This window comes from Pygoscelis adeliae, unplaced genomic scaffold, assembly GCF_000699105.1.
Source record: "Pygoscelis adeliae isolate BGI_AS28 unplaced genomic scaffold, ASM69910v1 Scaffold77, whole genome shotgun sequence".
Classification (NCBI taxonomy): Eukaryota; Metazoa; Chordata; class Aves; order Sphenisciformes; family Spheniscidae; genus Pygoscelis; species Pygoscelis adeliae.
Window position 1 is genome coordinate 6,489,411 of NW_008825216.1, and position 12,746 is coordinate 6,502,156.

The window sequence follows — 12,746 nt, forward strand, 5'->3', positions numbered from 1 at the left end:
AATGGATCCCATACCCTGATAAGTAGTAATCCCCATCAGTCTGTGAGATGACCCAGAGAGCCTCTCCTGTTGACTCATTATGGTGGGTGTCACCCCTGGACCAAATGGCTCACGGCTGTCCTGGGACAACACTGAGAGGAGCTGAGGCAGTGCTTCATTTCTCTGACTGTGTTATGGGGGTTCCTCCACACGCCAACTTTCCTCTGTGCTCCTTTGTGTGTGTGCAGACAAGCTTTTTATCACATAACTTAACAAACATTTATTTTTTATTTTTTGAATGGACTAAATTCTTCACCAAGAGGGTGGTCAGTCACTGGAACAGACTCCCCAGGGAAGCGGTCACGGCACCAAGCCTGTCAGAGTTCAAGGAGCATCTGAACAACGCTCTTACTCATATGGTTTAGTTTTAGGTAGTCCTGCGAGGAGTAGGGAGTTGGACTCGATGATCCCTATGGGTCCCTTCCAACTTGAGATATTCTATGATTCTATAAATATTTAGTGCCATGAGAACAGTTACCTGAAACTGATTTCATATTTTACAGGGGTCATCATTCAGCACTCAGCAACATGAAGCTTACAATCTTTTCATGACCACAGCTGCAGGTGATGGCATCAAACTGTGGGATTTAAGAACACTAAGGTAAGGCTGAATTAGGTACCTCAGAATAAAAAGCCATGCTTTATCTTTATTCAAAATTGTCATACTTGCTGTGATATACCAGTAGAAATTTGGATGTGGAATCAGAACTACAGTCAGGCCTTTAAAAAAGAAAATTAAAGGCTAATTGGAATTTACTAATTTTAAGAGACCAAACAAAATGCTGGTTCCTCAGTTGTAGTTAGTTATGTGGAAGCCATTAAATGGTCAAGATTTATCACCCATGTCTTACCTACCTTTGTAGATCTAATTGTATATATAAAATAGTATATTGAACTGAATGCTAATGGTATTTCCAAAACAGCATGTCATTACTGCTAAAGGAGGTAAAATTTATGATCCAACTTTTAAAATACAAATGTAACTGTAACAACATTATTACAAATCATGGATGTAGTGCAATATATTTGCATAATATGTTATAAACTCAGAATAAAATGCTACACTTTTTCAGTGTACAACCTTTCAGTGTTGTACTTGGGAAAGCTGTGGGACAAAGGGAGAGAGCGGCGGGGAGGGAACATTGCTCATGAAAGGAAATACTTGGGGCAATCTCTGTTGTGCAGGCTAAAAGAATTATGTTTAAAAGAAAAGGGGTTTAGACAGGGAGGATGTTTAAGTTTTAAAGAATAATTTTGTATTTACTTTGTGTGTATGTAAACATATATTTATTGAAAGATGTAATATTATTTTTCTAGTACTGAATTTTCTATTTAGGAAATGCTTAATGATCCTTTCATTTATTTCCATCTTTCCGTGGTAAGAATACATTAAACCTATAGGGGGCATATATGTTCTTGCCAAAAGCACTGCTGTATTACCTGCACTGAATGTCAGAAAGTAATGAAACTAGAGACTGCTGGGGTTGGAATCTGTTACCTTCTTATGTTTTTCTAATAAGCGGCTCAAACTGTTGCTGAAGAGTAATGAAAAAGTAGAAAGCTTTTCACAGATCACTTATCTGTCTTTTTGTTTCTAAATACTAATATAAGTAGAGCAGGTGAATGGTAAAATAGTTAAAGTGTAAAATCTGGGCAATCAATTAAATGAATATGTCCTGGGAAGAGGGGAATAATTTATGTATGTTCTTGCTCTATATTTAATTTGGCAAAGTCATCATATTCTAGTGTCCACTGAGTTCTATTAGCCAAACTTCAAAAAAGTAATTCAAGTCCTTAATGACACATATTTTAAGGGTGCTTATTAGGTATTATGTGTATGTGTGTGTTTGTTGCACATTACACAGTGATCAATGGTAGTAACTGTTGTGGAGAAGAAATAGAGAAAATAAGTCATTATTTTTCACTTGCTAGTAGCTTTGAGGGAAACCCCCCCAGTTTTTAAAAATGAAATTTTCTCTCACTGCTCAGACCAGAGATTAAGTCTTCCGTATTTTAAAATCTATTCTTGGGTTCTCATAAGGAAGAAAACTGTTCACTTTTTCCTAATGTGTTCACCAGGTGTTTTTCACATAAATAAATTTGAAATGGCTGAGTTTGGAAAGCTCTGTCTGAACTTGGAACAAGTCTCCACTGAAGCGTTAGGTCTACTATACAGTTACACAGACTGAAAACTTCAGGGTTTTTTTGTTCATAGGTCTTGTCCAATCAAATGCAGTCCATCCCTTGCACTGTTGGGTGCTTACAGGAGAGATTAATTCCTAAACAATCTTATGGTGGGCCAGTACCTTTAATCTCTTAAAGTTGTTGATTTGTAAAGTTGGTGCATCAGCCATTACTGTGTTTTGAATGGTCCCTCTGGAATGGCCTCTCTTTATTTCTGCTTTGGGTTTGCCAGAATAGGGTTTGTTTAGTGAAATCTTTGTCCAGTGTTCTTGAAATATAGCAAAGGTAAGTCCACCTTCTCATTTATACTGTTTGCAGTGTTGTGGGTAGTAACACTAACTGCAAGATCTCAACTTTATTGTTTGTTGATTTTGTTCTAAATATTTGCCCTAGACATCCACAGTGAAAACTGTTTTGCTTTTGTTTAATCTGCTTGTAGCCCTTAATGAGTTCTAGCCATTGTTACTTTATTTAATAATAATGTAAATACGAAATTCTGATTAAATAGGAAAAAAACCCTCCAGCATGGTGCTCTTGAAAGCTGCAGTTGAAAGCATGGGAAATAATTTTCAGAGTAACTCTGCACAATTTCCTTGGGACTCTTAGTTGTTTCTTTTATTCAATTTCTTTGATGATGGTTCCTTTTTTTAATTCTTCTGACATGCATTCCTTTTCTCATAATTGACTAAGGAATCATAGCAGAAGGCTCAGGTTCTTTTTTGATCTTTGCTTAGAGTAAATCTTCAGACATGTTATCCTGGCCTGCAGCTTTATAGGTTTTGAATATATTGATTTTTTTGCTCTGAATTTTTCCATTCAGCCTGTATTATCAAACTACATTTTTTTTTTCCAGTGAAAATTCATTTAACTTATTTTTTCTTTTGTTCTTGAAGTTGATGAGAGTATTTTGCAACTTCCATTTTCATCATCCTTACTGGATAAAACTGTGAATCTGTCTGTCTCTTTCACTATTGATGGTCTGGAGGCATTCCAAGATTGCTTCAGAGAGTGCCAGAAAGTCTCATGGGTTCCTCTGAAGGTGGTACAAGGAAAGGTATTTTAACTTTCTGATGTTGTTGGCCAACCTCACACAGCCAGGTCATCTTGCCAATAAATGAAGGAATCTTGGACACTGCTAGTGACTTTTGGGTTTACTCAGACTCTTGCTTCATTTGCTTTGAAATGCATGGGTTTGTAAAGTTTCATTTGAAGATTTTGAATATTTTTATACTTATCCTGCATTCTCCTAATTTATAACTGTAGCTAAGAAAAGCTCCAGGCAATCTACAAAACAGACTTATGTATAAAGAACCAAGGAGAATAGATCTTTTTGGAAGAAGAACCAACTCTGGCTACTCTTCCAGGTTAGGATAATGAACTATGAGGCTTTATGAATACATGCATTAGGGTAAGATAATGACCTTTGACCAACTTCCAAGACATTGTGAAGAGCAATTTCAGTCTATCTTGTCTAAAAGAATGGCTACTTGGAGAACAAGTAAAAGTACTTTCTCTTGGGTCCAAGGTGGAAGCAGTAAACACAGGAGTTAGACTTAGGTGCAATGGGAATCTGAATGAGAAGAACATTACAGTTACCAGTCTCAGGATTATCAAGAAAGAGTCAGACAAACATTTAACTATCAGGAGGTACAAAAGGTTGATGCATACTTATAGTTTTTGAAGGAGTTTAAGTGTTCTTTATGATGAAATATTGTAGACTCTTAATTGTCTGTAAGACACAAGAAACTTTACCATTCTACCTCCTGCTGCTGTCTCTCTGTTGAATGCATTTTAGAGACATCACAACTCCTTCTGAAATCAGGAATCTAGCAATGATCCATAGGAATCTGTACCTATTGTCTCCACCATTTAATTTTAATCTTTCGGGAAAGTCTGGATTGGAATGACAGAAGTTGGTGAGTCATACATTGCCCAGGCTAGATATATTAGAAAATGCCAATACACTAAGCCTCCTTATCTGCCAGTCCTGACTGTGTTTAGTGACTATGTTCATGAACATACAGGGCAGTGAGAGACAGATATATGTTGGCATCCCAGTGCTGTAAAACCAATGCATAGAAAGAGTGAAAGAGTGTAGAAACTTAGGAATTAAGGAAAATTCCATTTCCTCACACAGTAAACCCATAACAACCCAAAATGGCAGACTAGACTAAATACCAGCTGCTTTAATATGTTCATATGTCACTTAAGTTTCACAAAACAGTTTTTAATTCTGTTTTACCAGTCTGGATCCCTTAAATTTCTCATTTCTTCCCACTTTTAGATTACATAATTCTGTGCATTAAAACATCCAGAAGAAAGGAAGTTTTTTTCATTCATTATGTTAGGAGGAAACTATCAATTCAAAGTGTTGTCCTCCTCACTTTGTTAAATGCATTTAGAATATTGACTAAATACTTAGTTGTAGCACCAGCTCACATTCACTGGCAAAGTTATGTGAATTACCCTCATCTTCATGACTGGCTGGTATTGAGAAAAATCAGCTGTCCAGGTTTCTGCAGCAGGAGTTTGCTGTTTCCCTTGCATGATTCATTCCAAAGAGTCATTTTCCGAAGAGAGGTTCTAGAATGTGTAAGCTTTTCTTCCCCAAGGCGGATTTCAGATCTTCTGCAAAGCTTTTAGGCATTGATGTGGACCTTCCTCGCTTATCAGTAAAATGTGGCTAAAGTCATGGTGCAGTAAAGCTTCATCTTTCTTTATGACACTAATTGTATGGCCTGGCTTGGTCTCAGATTTTCAGATGTATCTTTTCTCAAGTTACAGACTGCACTGTGAGGGCCCTGAGTGCACCACTGGGCCTTAATTGCTCTGACCAGCCTTGGACCCCCACCCATGCAACTCTCTGCTCCTTGCTTCAGGCACTCCATTTAAGCTCAGGCCTGGACATTTAGTCCTTGCCTGAACTATGTTGTCGGTGTGCCTGTCTCAAGTCCTGCCTCCGGCCTTGTTTTCTGCATTGATCTACTTTCTAGGTAGTTTGCCTTGAGTTCTGTCTCCAGTGAACCCATGTTGCAGTCTTGCCTCCAGCCCTGTATCTGACTCCATCTCCTGCTGTTCCTAACTGGACTCCTGGAATGGACCCTGGACCTGGTTCATCACCTCACTTTTTCTGGGACTGTCAGTGGACCTTGTTACCAGCACATTACTCTACCCACCCTATTCAGATATGGTGGGATGGTGCCCTTGTTGGTGAGGACACTGTGCCATGATCACCATTGGCTTCTCACTCATTTTCCCTTTTGTAGCAGCCCTTCTCTTACTGCACTCTGACATGCATATTCATCATTATATTTATTTCTCACATAAGGTACATAGGTCTGCAAAATGCACATAAGGAATGCCTCATGATGTTTTTATTTTTGCTTCTGCCGCAAAAAAAAGTGGTGATAAGTTGGTCCTGGTAATTATCAAGCATGTGATCTATGTAGTTAATTGGAACCCAAAAGCTGATTAATGTTCTAAGCAATACTCCTAACTTGAAAGTAATTCCTTCCACTTCTGAAAGGGATGGTAACATAGGTAGTATATACCCAGCTCTGTAATGTATTATATAAACAGATTAAGATAATGCAAGGTCAATACCTCTGGGTATGGCAGGGAAGACATGCACTGAGGAATTGGCTAGATTGTGAGCGCAGTCAGCATATGAATATGCTGATCATTCAAGTTAGGTGAATAATTGAATAAAGATTTACTGATTTTGCAGAGGTTATCCCATAGAAACATTTTTGGTTGAGTGAAGAGCTGCTCAGGTCTTTTCATGTTCTATGACATGAAAAAATACTCTGTCTCTGCTCTTATCAGCCATTGCCTTCCCTTTGAAAGAAGAACACCTGCATCAACAGCAGACAGAATCACAGAATCATAGAGACAGTGTTTGGCAGAATATGAGATGAAACAAGGCACAAGTTGTCTTTGTAGCTGCAGCTTGGGTGTTTTTTATATGTTGCCGTACAATACCTATTCAGTAGTTGTTCCTATCTCTAGCTGACCAAGAAGACAGTTTCTCTAAATTTCTGAGGAAAAGGCCCTTCAGAAAGGGCAAGAAGGAGGACCTAGGGAACTACAGGCTGGTCAGCCTCACTTCAATCCCTGGGAAAGTGATGGAGCAGTTAATCCTGGAAACTATTTCCAGGCACAAAAATGACAAGGAATTAATCGGAAGTAGTCAGCATGGGTTCACCAAGGGGAAGTCATGCTTGACCAATTTGATAAACATCTATGATAAAATGACTGTCTTGGTAGATGAGGGGAGAGCAGTGGATATTGTCTACTGTGAATTCAGTAAGGCTTTTGTCACTGTCTCCCATAACAACCTCATAGAGAAGCTGATGAAGTATGGGCTGGATGAGCAGACAGTGAGGAGAGTTGAAAACTGTCTGAATGGGAACCGCAGAGGGTGGTGATCAGTGGCATGAAGTCTAGCTGGAGACCAGTAACCAGCAGCGTACCCCGGGGATCAGTACTGGTTCCAATCCTGTTCAACATCTTCATTAACTGGATGATGAGGCAGAGTGTAGCAAGTTTGCTGGTGACACAAAACTGGGAGGAGTGTCTGATACACTGGCAGGTTGTGCTGCTATCCAGAAGGACCTCAACAGTCTGGAGAAATGAGCTGACAGGAGCCTCAGGAAGTTCAACAAGGGAACTGCAAAGTCCCCTTGGCACCAAGTGCAACCCCCAGGCACTAATATATGCTGGGGGTGTGACTAGCTGGAAAGCAGCTTTGCAGAAATGTCCCGGTGGACACCAAGTCAAACATGAGCCAGAAATGTCTTCGCCCCTGCGGCGAAGAAGATAATGATGTCCTGGGCTGCATCAGGAGGAGTGTTGCCAGCAGGTTGAGGGAGGTGATGCTTCCCTTCTGTTTAGCATTGGTGAAGCCACACTGGCTCTATGTGAACAGGGAGGTTGGATAAGACAACCCCCAGAGCTGCCTTCCAACCTCAACCATGATGTGACTCTGTGATTCTATGAAATTAGCATTTGCTCTTCTCTACTTGCCACAAATGTAGAGATGGGAAACTTGCTGGGAGAACTGATGTAATGTTGAATAAGAGAGAAGGATGGACAGTAATAGCTGAAACTGGGAATTAATTTAGAAGGAAGGAATGGGACAGTTGTGTTATGCTATCAGATGTGCTCAATATCTATCCAGAGGTGGGGAGAGCAGGAAAAACTTATTACTGCCCAATTTAGAGGTCTGGGCTGCTTCTATAGTAGGTGTGGGGAGGTAGATGACAGATGCTAGATTACTGTTGCAGGTAATGAGATTGGCAGGGGCAAGGTGTTGGGAGAAGCTCCCAACCATCACCACACTAACACATTTGATGGCAGGAGCAGCCTGCTTCTGACTCACACTCTGAACAGCTGAGGAATAGAAGTTCAGCTACTCTAATGTTGTTTTCTGCTGAAATAGCCATTCCTCATCTCTTTCTGGAAAAAAGGCAGTGGGTGCTTATTGGACCACAGTGAAGATATTTGAAGAATATTGGACTGCTTGGACATACTGAATTTCTTCTGCAGAACACTCAGATGCATGATAATGCTTTGACGCGTGATCCCAGGGAAAATCAGTTTCACCCTCTTTCAGCCTCTGAAAAGATTTGCCAATTGTATAAAGATAGTTTTAGACATTAAGGTAAAATCTCCAACTAGTATTATGATCCTGTGCAACTAGATCATAAGCTCCCCTGGCAACATATTTTAGTAGAATTCCTGCAGCCACATGGAACTCATCTCATACATTTTCTAACAATTACACTTCGAGAGCCTTAGGGTCAGACATGCAGTTTGGATGAATGGCCCTTCCATTTTCAGATACTTTTCAGTTTGCATCTCCACTGTGAACTAACTGCTTGACATCATTCTGAGCAAGATGCACACATATACATACTCAGAATTTGATTACTTCTTGATCTCTTCTGAATGTGAGGGTCCCATGATGTGCCATCTTTTTTTCCCTGGAGCTTTGAGTCTTGTTATCTGAATTCTGAGAGAAAAAAGGGATAAAGCAGTGGTTGGAATTCCTCCAAGTTTGGGACTGGGGAAGCATGAAAGTATACAGGATGGGGAACATGTGCTCCCTGCTGGATGTCGTTGGTGAAAACATGCTGAGCTCCTATGTGAAGGGTTTGGTGTGTGTTTAAAATGAAACCCATGTGTACAGAACACCTAAGGTAGCTACTACTACTGTCAAGTTATACTCAGATTTTGTAGAGCCTCAGTGGATCTGCTGGTACTGGAGGGTCCCTGAACAAATACCAGAGCACTGGGACAAAGTAATAGAATACAAAGAAAAGTGGTTAAAAAAAAGAAAACTTTGGTTTGCAGTCAAGATTTTTTTTTTTAATGCAGCAAGTAGAATGAAATAGACTTATTTATGAGAGTATTCCCTGATCTATAAAGACATACACCATTCTGGTATCTTTCTCTTACAAAGACAGAAAACATGTTACATTTTTTCCTAATATTCTGCAAGTTGTTTGTGACATAAAAAGATACATATTTTGGAATGTAGACTAAAAGCTGTACAATGGAGAACATAGGGAAAACTTGGCTGTTTGCTGTCCCATGCAATTACCAGATGTTTGTCATGGTAACCTCTGAAAAGCTCTGACCAGAAAAGCATTCTTAGGAGGCTGGACAGCATGCCAGCTGGCCACGTAAAGCTTGCAATATCCAAAATAAGTTTGATCACCACCTGTTGCTACTTAAAAAAGAACAGGGGAAAAAAAAAGCCTGAAATAAGAGAACTCCTAGAATAAGCTAAAATTATACACATTATATCTATCTATTTATTCTAGGATTTTTAATCCACTTTTTTCCATTGCTGTGATACCTGGAGATATCTGGAGTTAATAGATTGCATAACAAAGTTTCTACTGGATTCTGTGGAAAGTTTAATTGGAATCAATGTTTTTAAATGTCTTTTTAAAACAGGATTTTGAGGGGGTGGGGAAGTAGCGATACTTGTAATAGAACATACATCCTGATTATAATGGAAAAGTTGAACAGGAAAACAATTAAGAAAATAGAATCCAGGATGTTAGTTATTACTGTGGCCGTAATAGCACAAAGAAAAGTGGCACTGTCCTATGACTCAGACATTGCTTTATATTGCTGTGGTCTAGCAGAGAAAAGATCAGTGAAAGCCTTGGAATCATGTTAGTTCTTATGCATCCATTTATAGGTGGAGTAATTGAGTTATTGGTCACAGATGCAGAGGAGTCAAATTCTTTTGAAAGGAAGTTGTTTGCAGTGATTTATTAGGAGACTCTTCTGTGAAAAAGAAACACCTCATTGAGGAAGTTAGCTTTTACAGGCCCTGAGAATGAGGTCTTAAACATTGAGAACTACTCCTGATGGCCAGTGCTCTACTTAAGGAAGAATGGTGGTCCTGAAGGCATGTTCAGGAAGGACAGAGGATATATGAATTTTGTTTATTTTTCTTATGAGGAAATTTCTTTCACGGGATGCCGTTGTATCTTGCAAGTATATGATTAAAAAGAAACTTTTTCTTCAAACATTTCTACAAACATTGTCCCTATGTGACAATGAGAAAAGGCACTGAGAGAGACTGTATTTTGGGGGGAACTCTGAAATTCACAAACAATTCAACTGGGACTCTGGCAGATACAAGAAAAAACATGATTGAGGCTGAGTTGTGGGAGACATCTACTCTACACAATGAATAATGTTTGGTAGGAGCTTAACTGAGGGCAAAATCTTGCAATGCCACATCTGACCATGAAGGGGAACAGCAGACAGATGAAACACATCATGCTTCATTTTTATTTCTGGCTGTCTAAGATATTTGAAGGAAAAACTTGCCCGAAGTTACAATAATGTCTTTGCTGCTTAACCACAGGATCACATGATTGCAGTTGGAAGGCACCTTTGGAGGTCACTTTGTCCAACTCCCTTGCTCAAGCAGGGTCACCTACAGCTGGTTGTCCAGGACCATGTCCAGATGGCTTTTGAATATCTTCAAGAAGGGAGATTCTACAACATCTCTGGGCAACCTGTGCCCGTGCTCAGTCACCCTCACAGTAAAGAAGTGTTTCCTGATGTTCAGACGGAGCCTCCTGTATTTCAGTTTTTGCCCATTGCCTCTTGTCCTGTCACTGAGCACCATGGAAAAGAGCCTAGCTCTGTCTTCTTTAAAGCCTGCCTTCAGCTCATTGATGGCTGATGTCATTGCGAGGCTGCTTTCAATTATCTTCAAAAGGTCACGGTGATCAGGAGAGGTGTCTGAGGACTGAAGGAAAGAAAATGTCACTCCTATCTTCAAAAAGGGCAAGAAGGAGATCCCAGGGAACTACAGACTGGTCAGCCTCACCTTGATCCCTGGGAAGGTGATGGAACAACTAATTCTGGAAACCATTTCCAGTCACTGAGCACTGGCACAGGTTGCCCAGTGAGATTGTGGAGTTTCACACCTTGCAGATACTCAAAAGCCATCCGGACACAGTCCTTGGCAACTGACTTCTAGGTGAGCGGGGAAGTTGGACAAGATGACCTCCAGAGGTGCCTTCCAACCTCAATCATATGATTCTGTGAAAGCTGTGGTATGGGAAGAATGTGCTACGCTTTAAGTTTTCTTTTAAGTTACCTTCCAAAAAGTAAAGTTCTTTGAAAGTATAAATAAAATATGTATTCTGTGACTTGTCCTCCATTGCCTAACCTTTGGAGTTATATATGTTAGAATGCTGCATTTGAGCGGAGACTGAGGCAGCTAGTATTCTCCTTTACTGTCAATAGGGAGCTTGATAGAGGCAGGTTATTCAATGGCCCAAATGTGGCCATTGGCATTGAAAGTCTCTGAATATTCATGCAAGAGCTATGTTCAAACTGAAGTTGAAGAATATTTTTACATCTTAGTCACAGTAATTGACTGTCTTTATAAATTGCTTCTCTTTGAACTGTACTGTTCTCTTAAATTGGGTTATTTACAACAGTTTTAAGGTAGAACTAGCCTGAGGTGAAAGGTCTGGTTACTGTATACTCAAAATGTCTGTTGATATCAGTAGTTTTGTTATACAGAAATTCAGCCAAATATATACTATCTATGAAAGTTCAGAGTTAGGCTCTGTAAAAAGATGTGTTTTCATGCATTCAAAAGTGTATTTTTATGCCTTACTAAATGATAGCCATTCGATCAGTCACAAAGCAATGTTTTTATTTAAGTATGCCTGTTTCACCTAGGTGAGCGAAATCAACTTGGCATTCAGTGCATTCTTACTCATACACGCCTGTCTCAAACAGAACAACGTGGTATAAAAATTTAGAAATTTCTGCACATGGGTCCAGTCAATCGAATTAACACAGCATCTGTGATTTCACTGGCCAGGAAAAAGTGTATATCACAGGTGTTGGCAGGAGATGTTACTCTTTCAAATTCGTTCCTGGACCTAGCATACATAAAAAAAAGAATGTGTGACAGCTGTATTATGGTGAAGTATATGAATTTGTTTTGTAAGGAGAAAGACAGGTTGATAGCATTCATAATAAAGGCAAAAGAAGAATACAGATTATTATAAGTAAGTCTGTTTTGAAATGATACCTCGTGGCTATAAAAATAAAGCTCTGAAATGAGGTATACATATGTAAATGATAATTCTGAATGGGGTTGAAACTTATATTAAAGTGTCTTTTAACATTGAAACAACTCTAAATACTACTTTTTTCCTTAGTTTTGTAGTGACTACAAAGCTATCACAGTTCTTTACAACCATGGATTTTTTTTAGATGGATATTAATCTACATGTCATTAAAAACATTATTATTTTTAAATGGGCCAAGTGTGCTCAGCTATCAAAAACGTACTCCACAATGCTACCTAACAATATTAACGTGAAAAGTAGGAAATTAATTCCTTGCATTAAGTTTAAATGCATTCCTTCCTTTAGACTGTATTAACACAGACAGGTAAGAAGTTATCTACAATTGTAGGGTAGATAGCTAGATTTATCTGTTTGGAATGTCATTTGGGTATTGCCTTTCTTGAATTTACAAGATACAATAAACTAGTGCATGGAGTGGGAATGTAAATAGAGCAACACAGATTACATATCCAGATTTGGGTATAAGAAAAGCAAACAATAATTATTTATATTATGATTCCACATACTGGATCTTCATTTGATATAAATTACTCGAGAGATGTTTCTAGAGCTTCACAGAGCAGACTGTCTTTCACAACACCCTCCCCTTGATGCAGGGGAGTTTGGCTTTCCCTGCTGAGATTACTAACTAAGGGTAGCTTAATGGTAGGCATCACAGCTCCCCATTTCTAAATACTGATGATATTTCTATCTTTGTAAACTAAACAAGGCCAAAGCATGGTTTTGGGCATTGTCCTGGGGTAGTTTTGTGTGTTCATTTTATTTTTAGTTGTTAGTATTCTTTAATGTCTTTCAGTTTTGTCAAAATCCTACTGCAGAGATATTTAAAACTTAATTTGTGGATTTGCCTTAGTAAATTTGTAGACTAAGAAAAAT

At 39.0% G+C, this 12,746-nt stretch overlaps 1 protein-coding gene across 1 annotated transcript in view; it reads left to right on the forward strand.

Moving 5' to 3' along the window:
* The window catches only part of WDR27 (WD repeat domain 27), a 173,431-nt gene that overhangs the window by 48,177 nt on the left and 112,508 nt on the right, over positions 1-12,746 (forward strand). Inside the window, exon 21 of the mRNA XM_009329251.1 lies at positions 543-640. Coding sequence (XP_009327526.1) covers positions 543-640 — 98 coding nt within the window. The remainder of the gene's footprint in view (positions 1-542; positions 641-12,746) is intronic.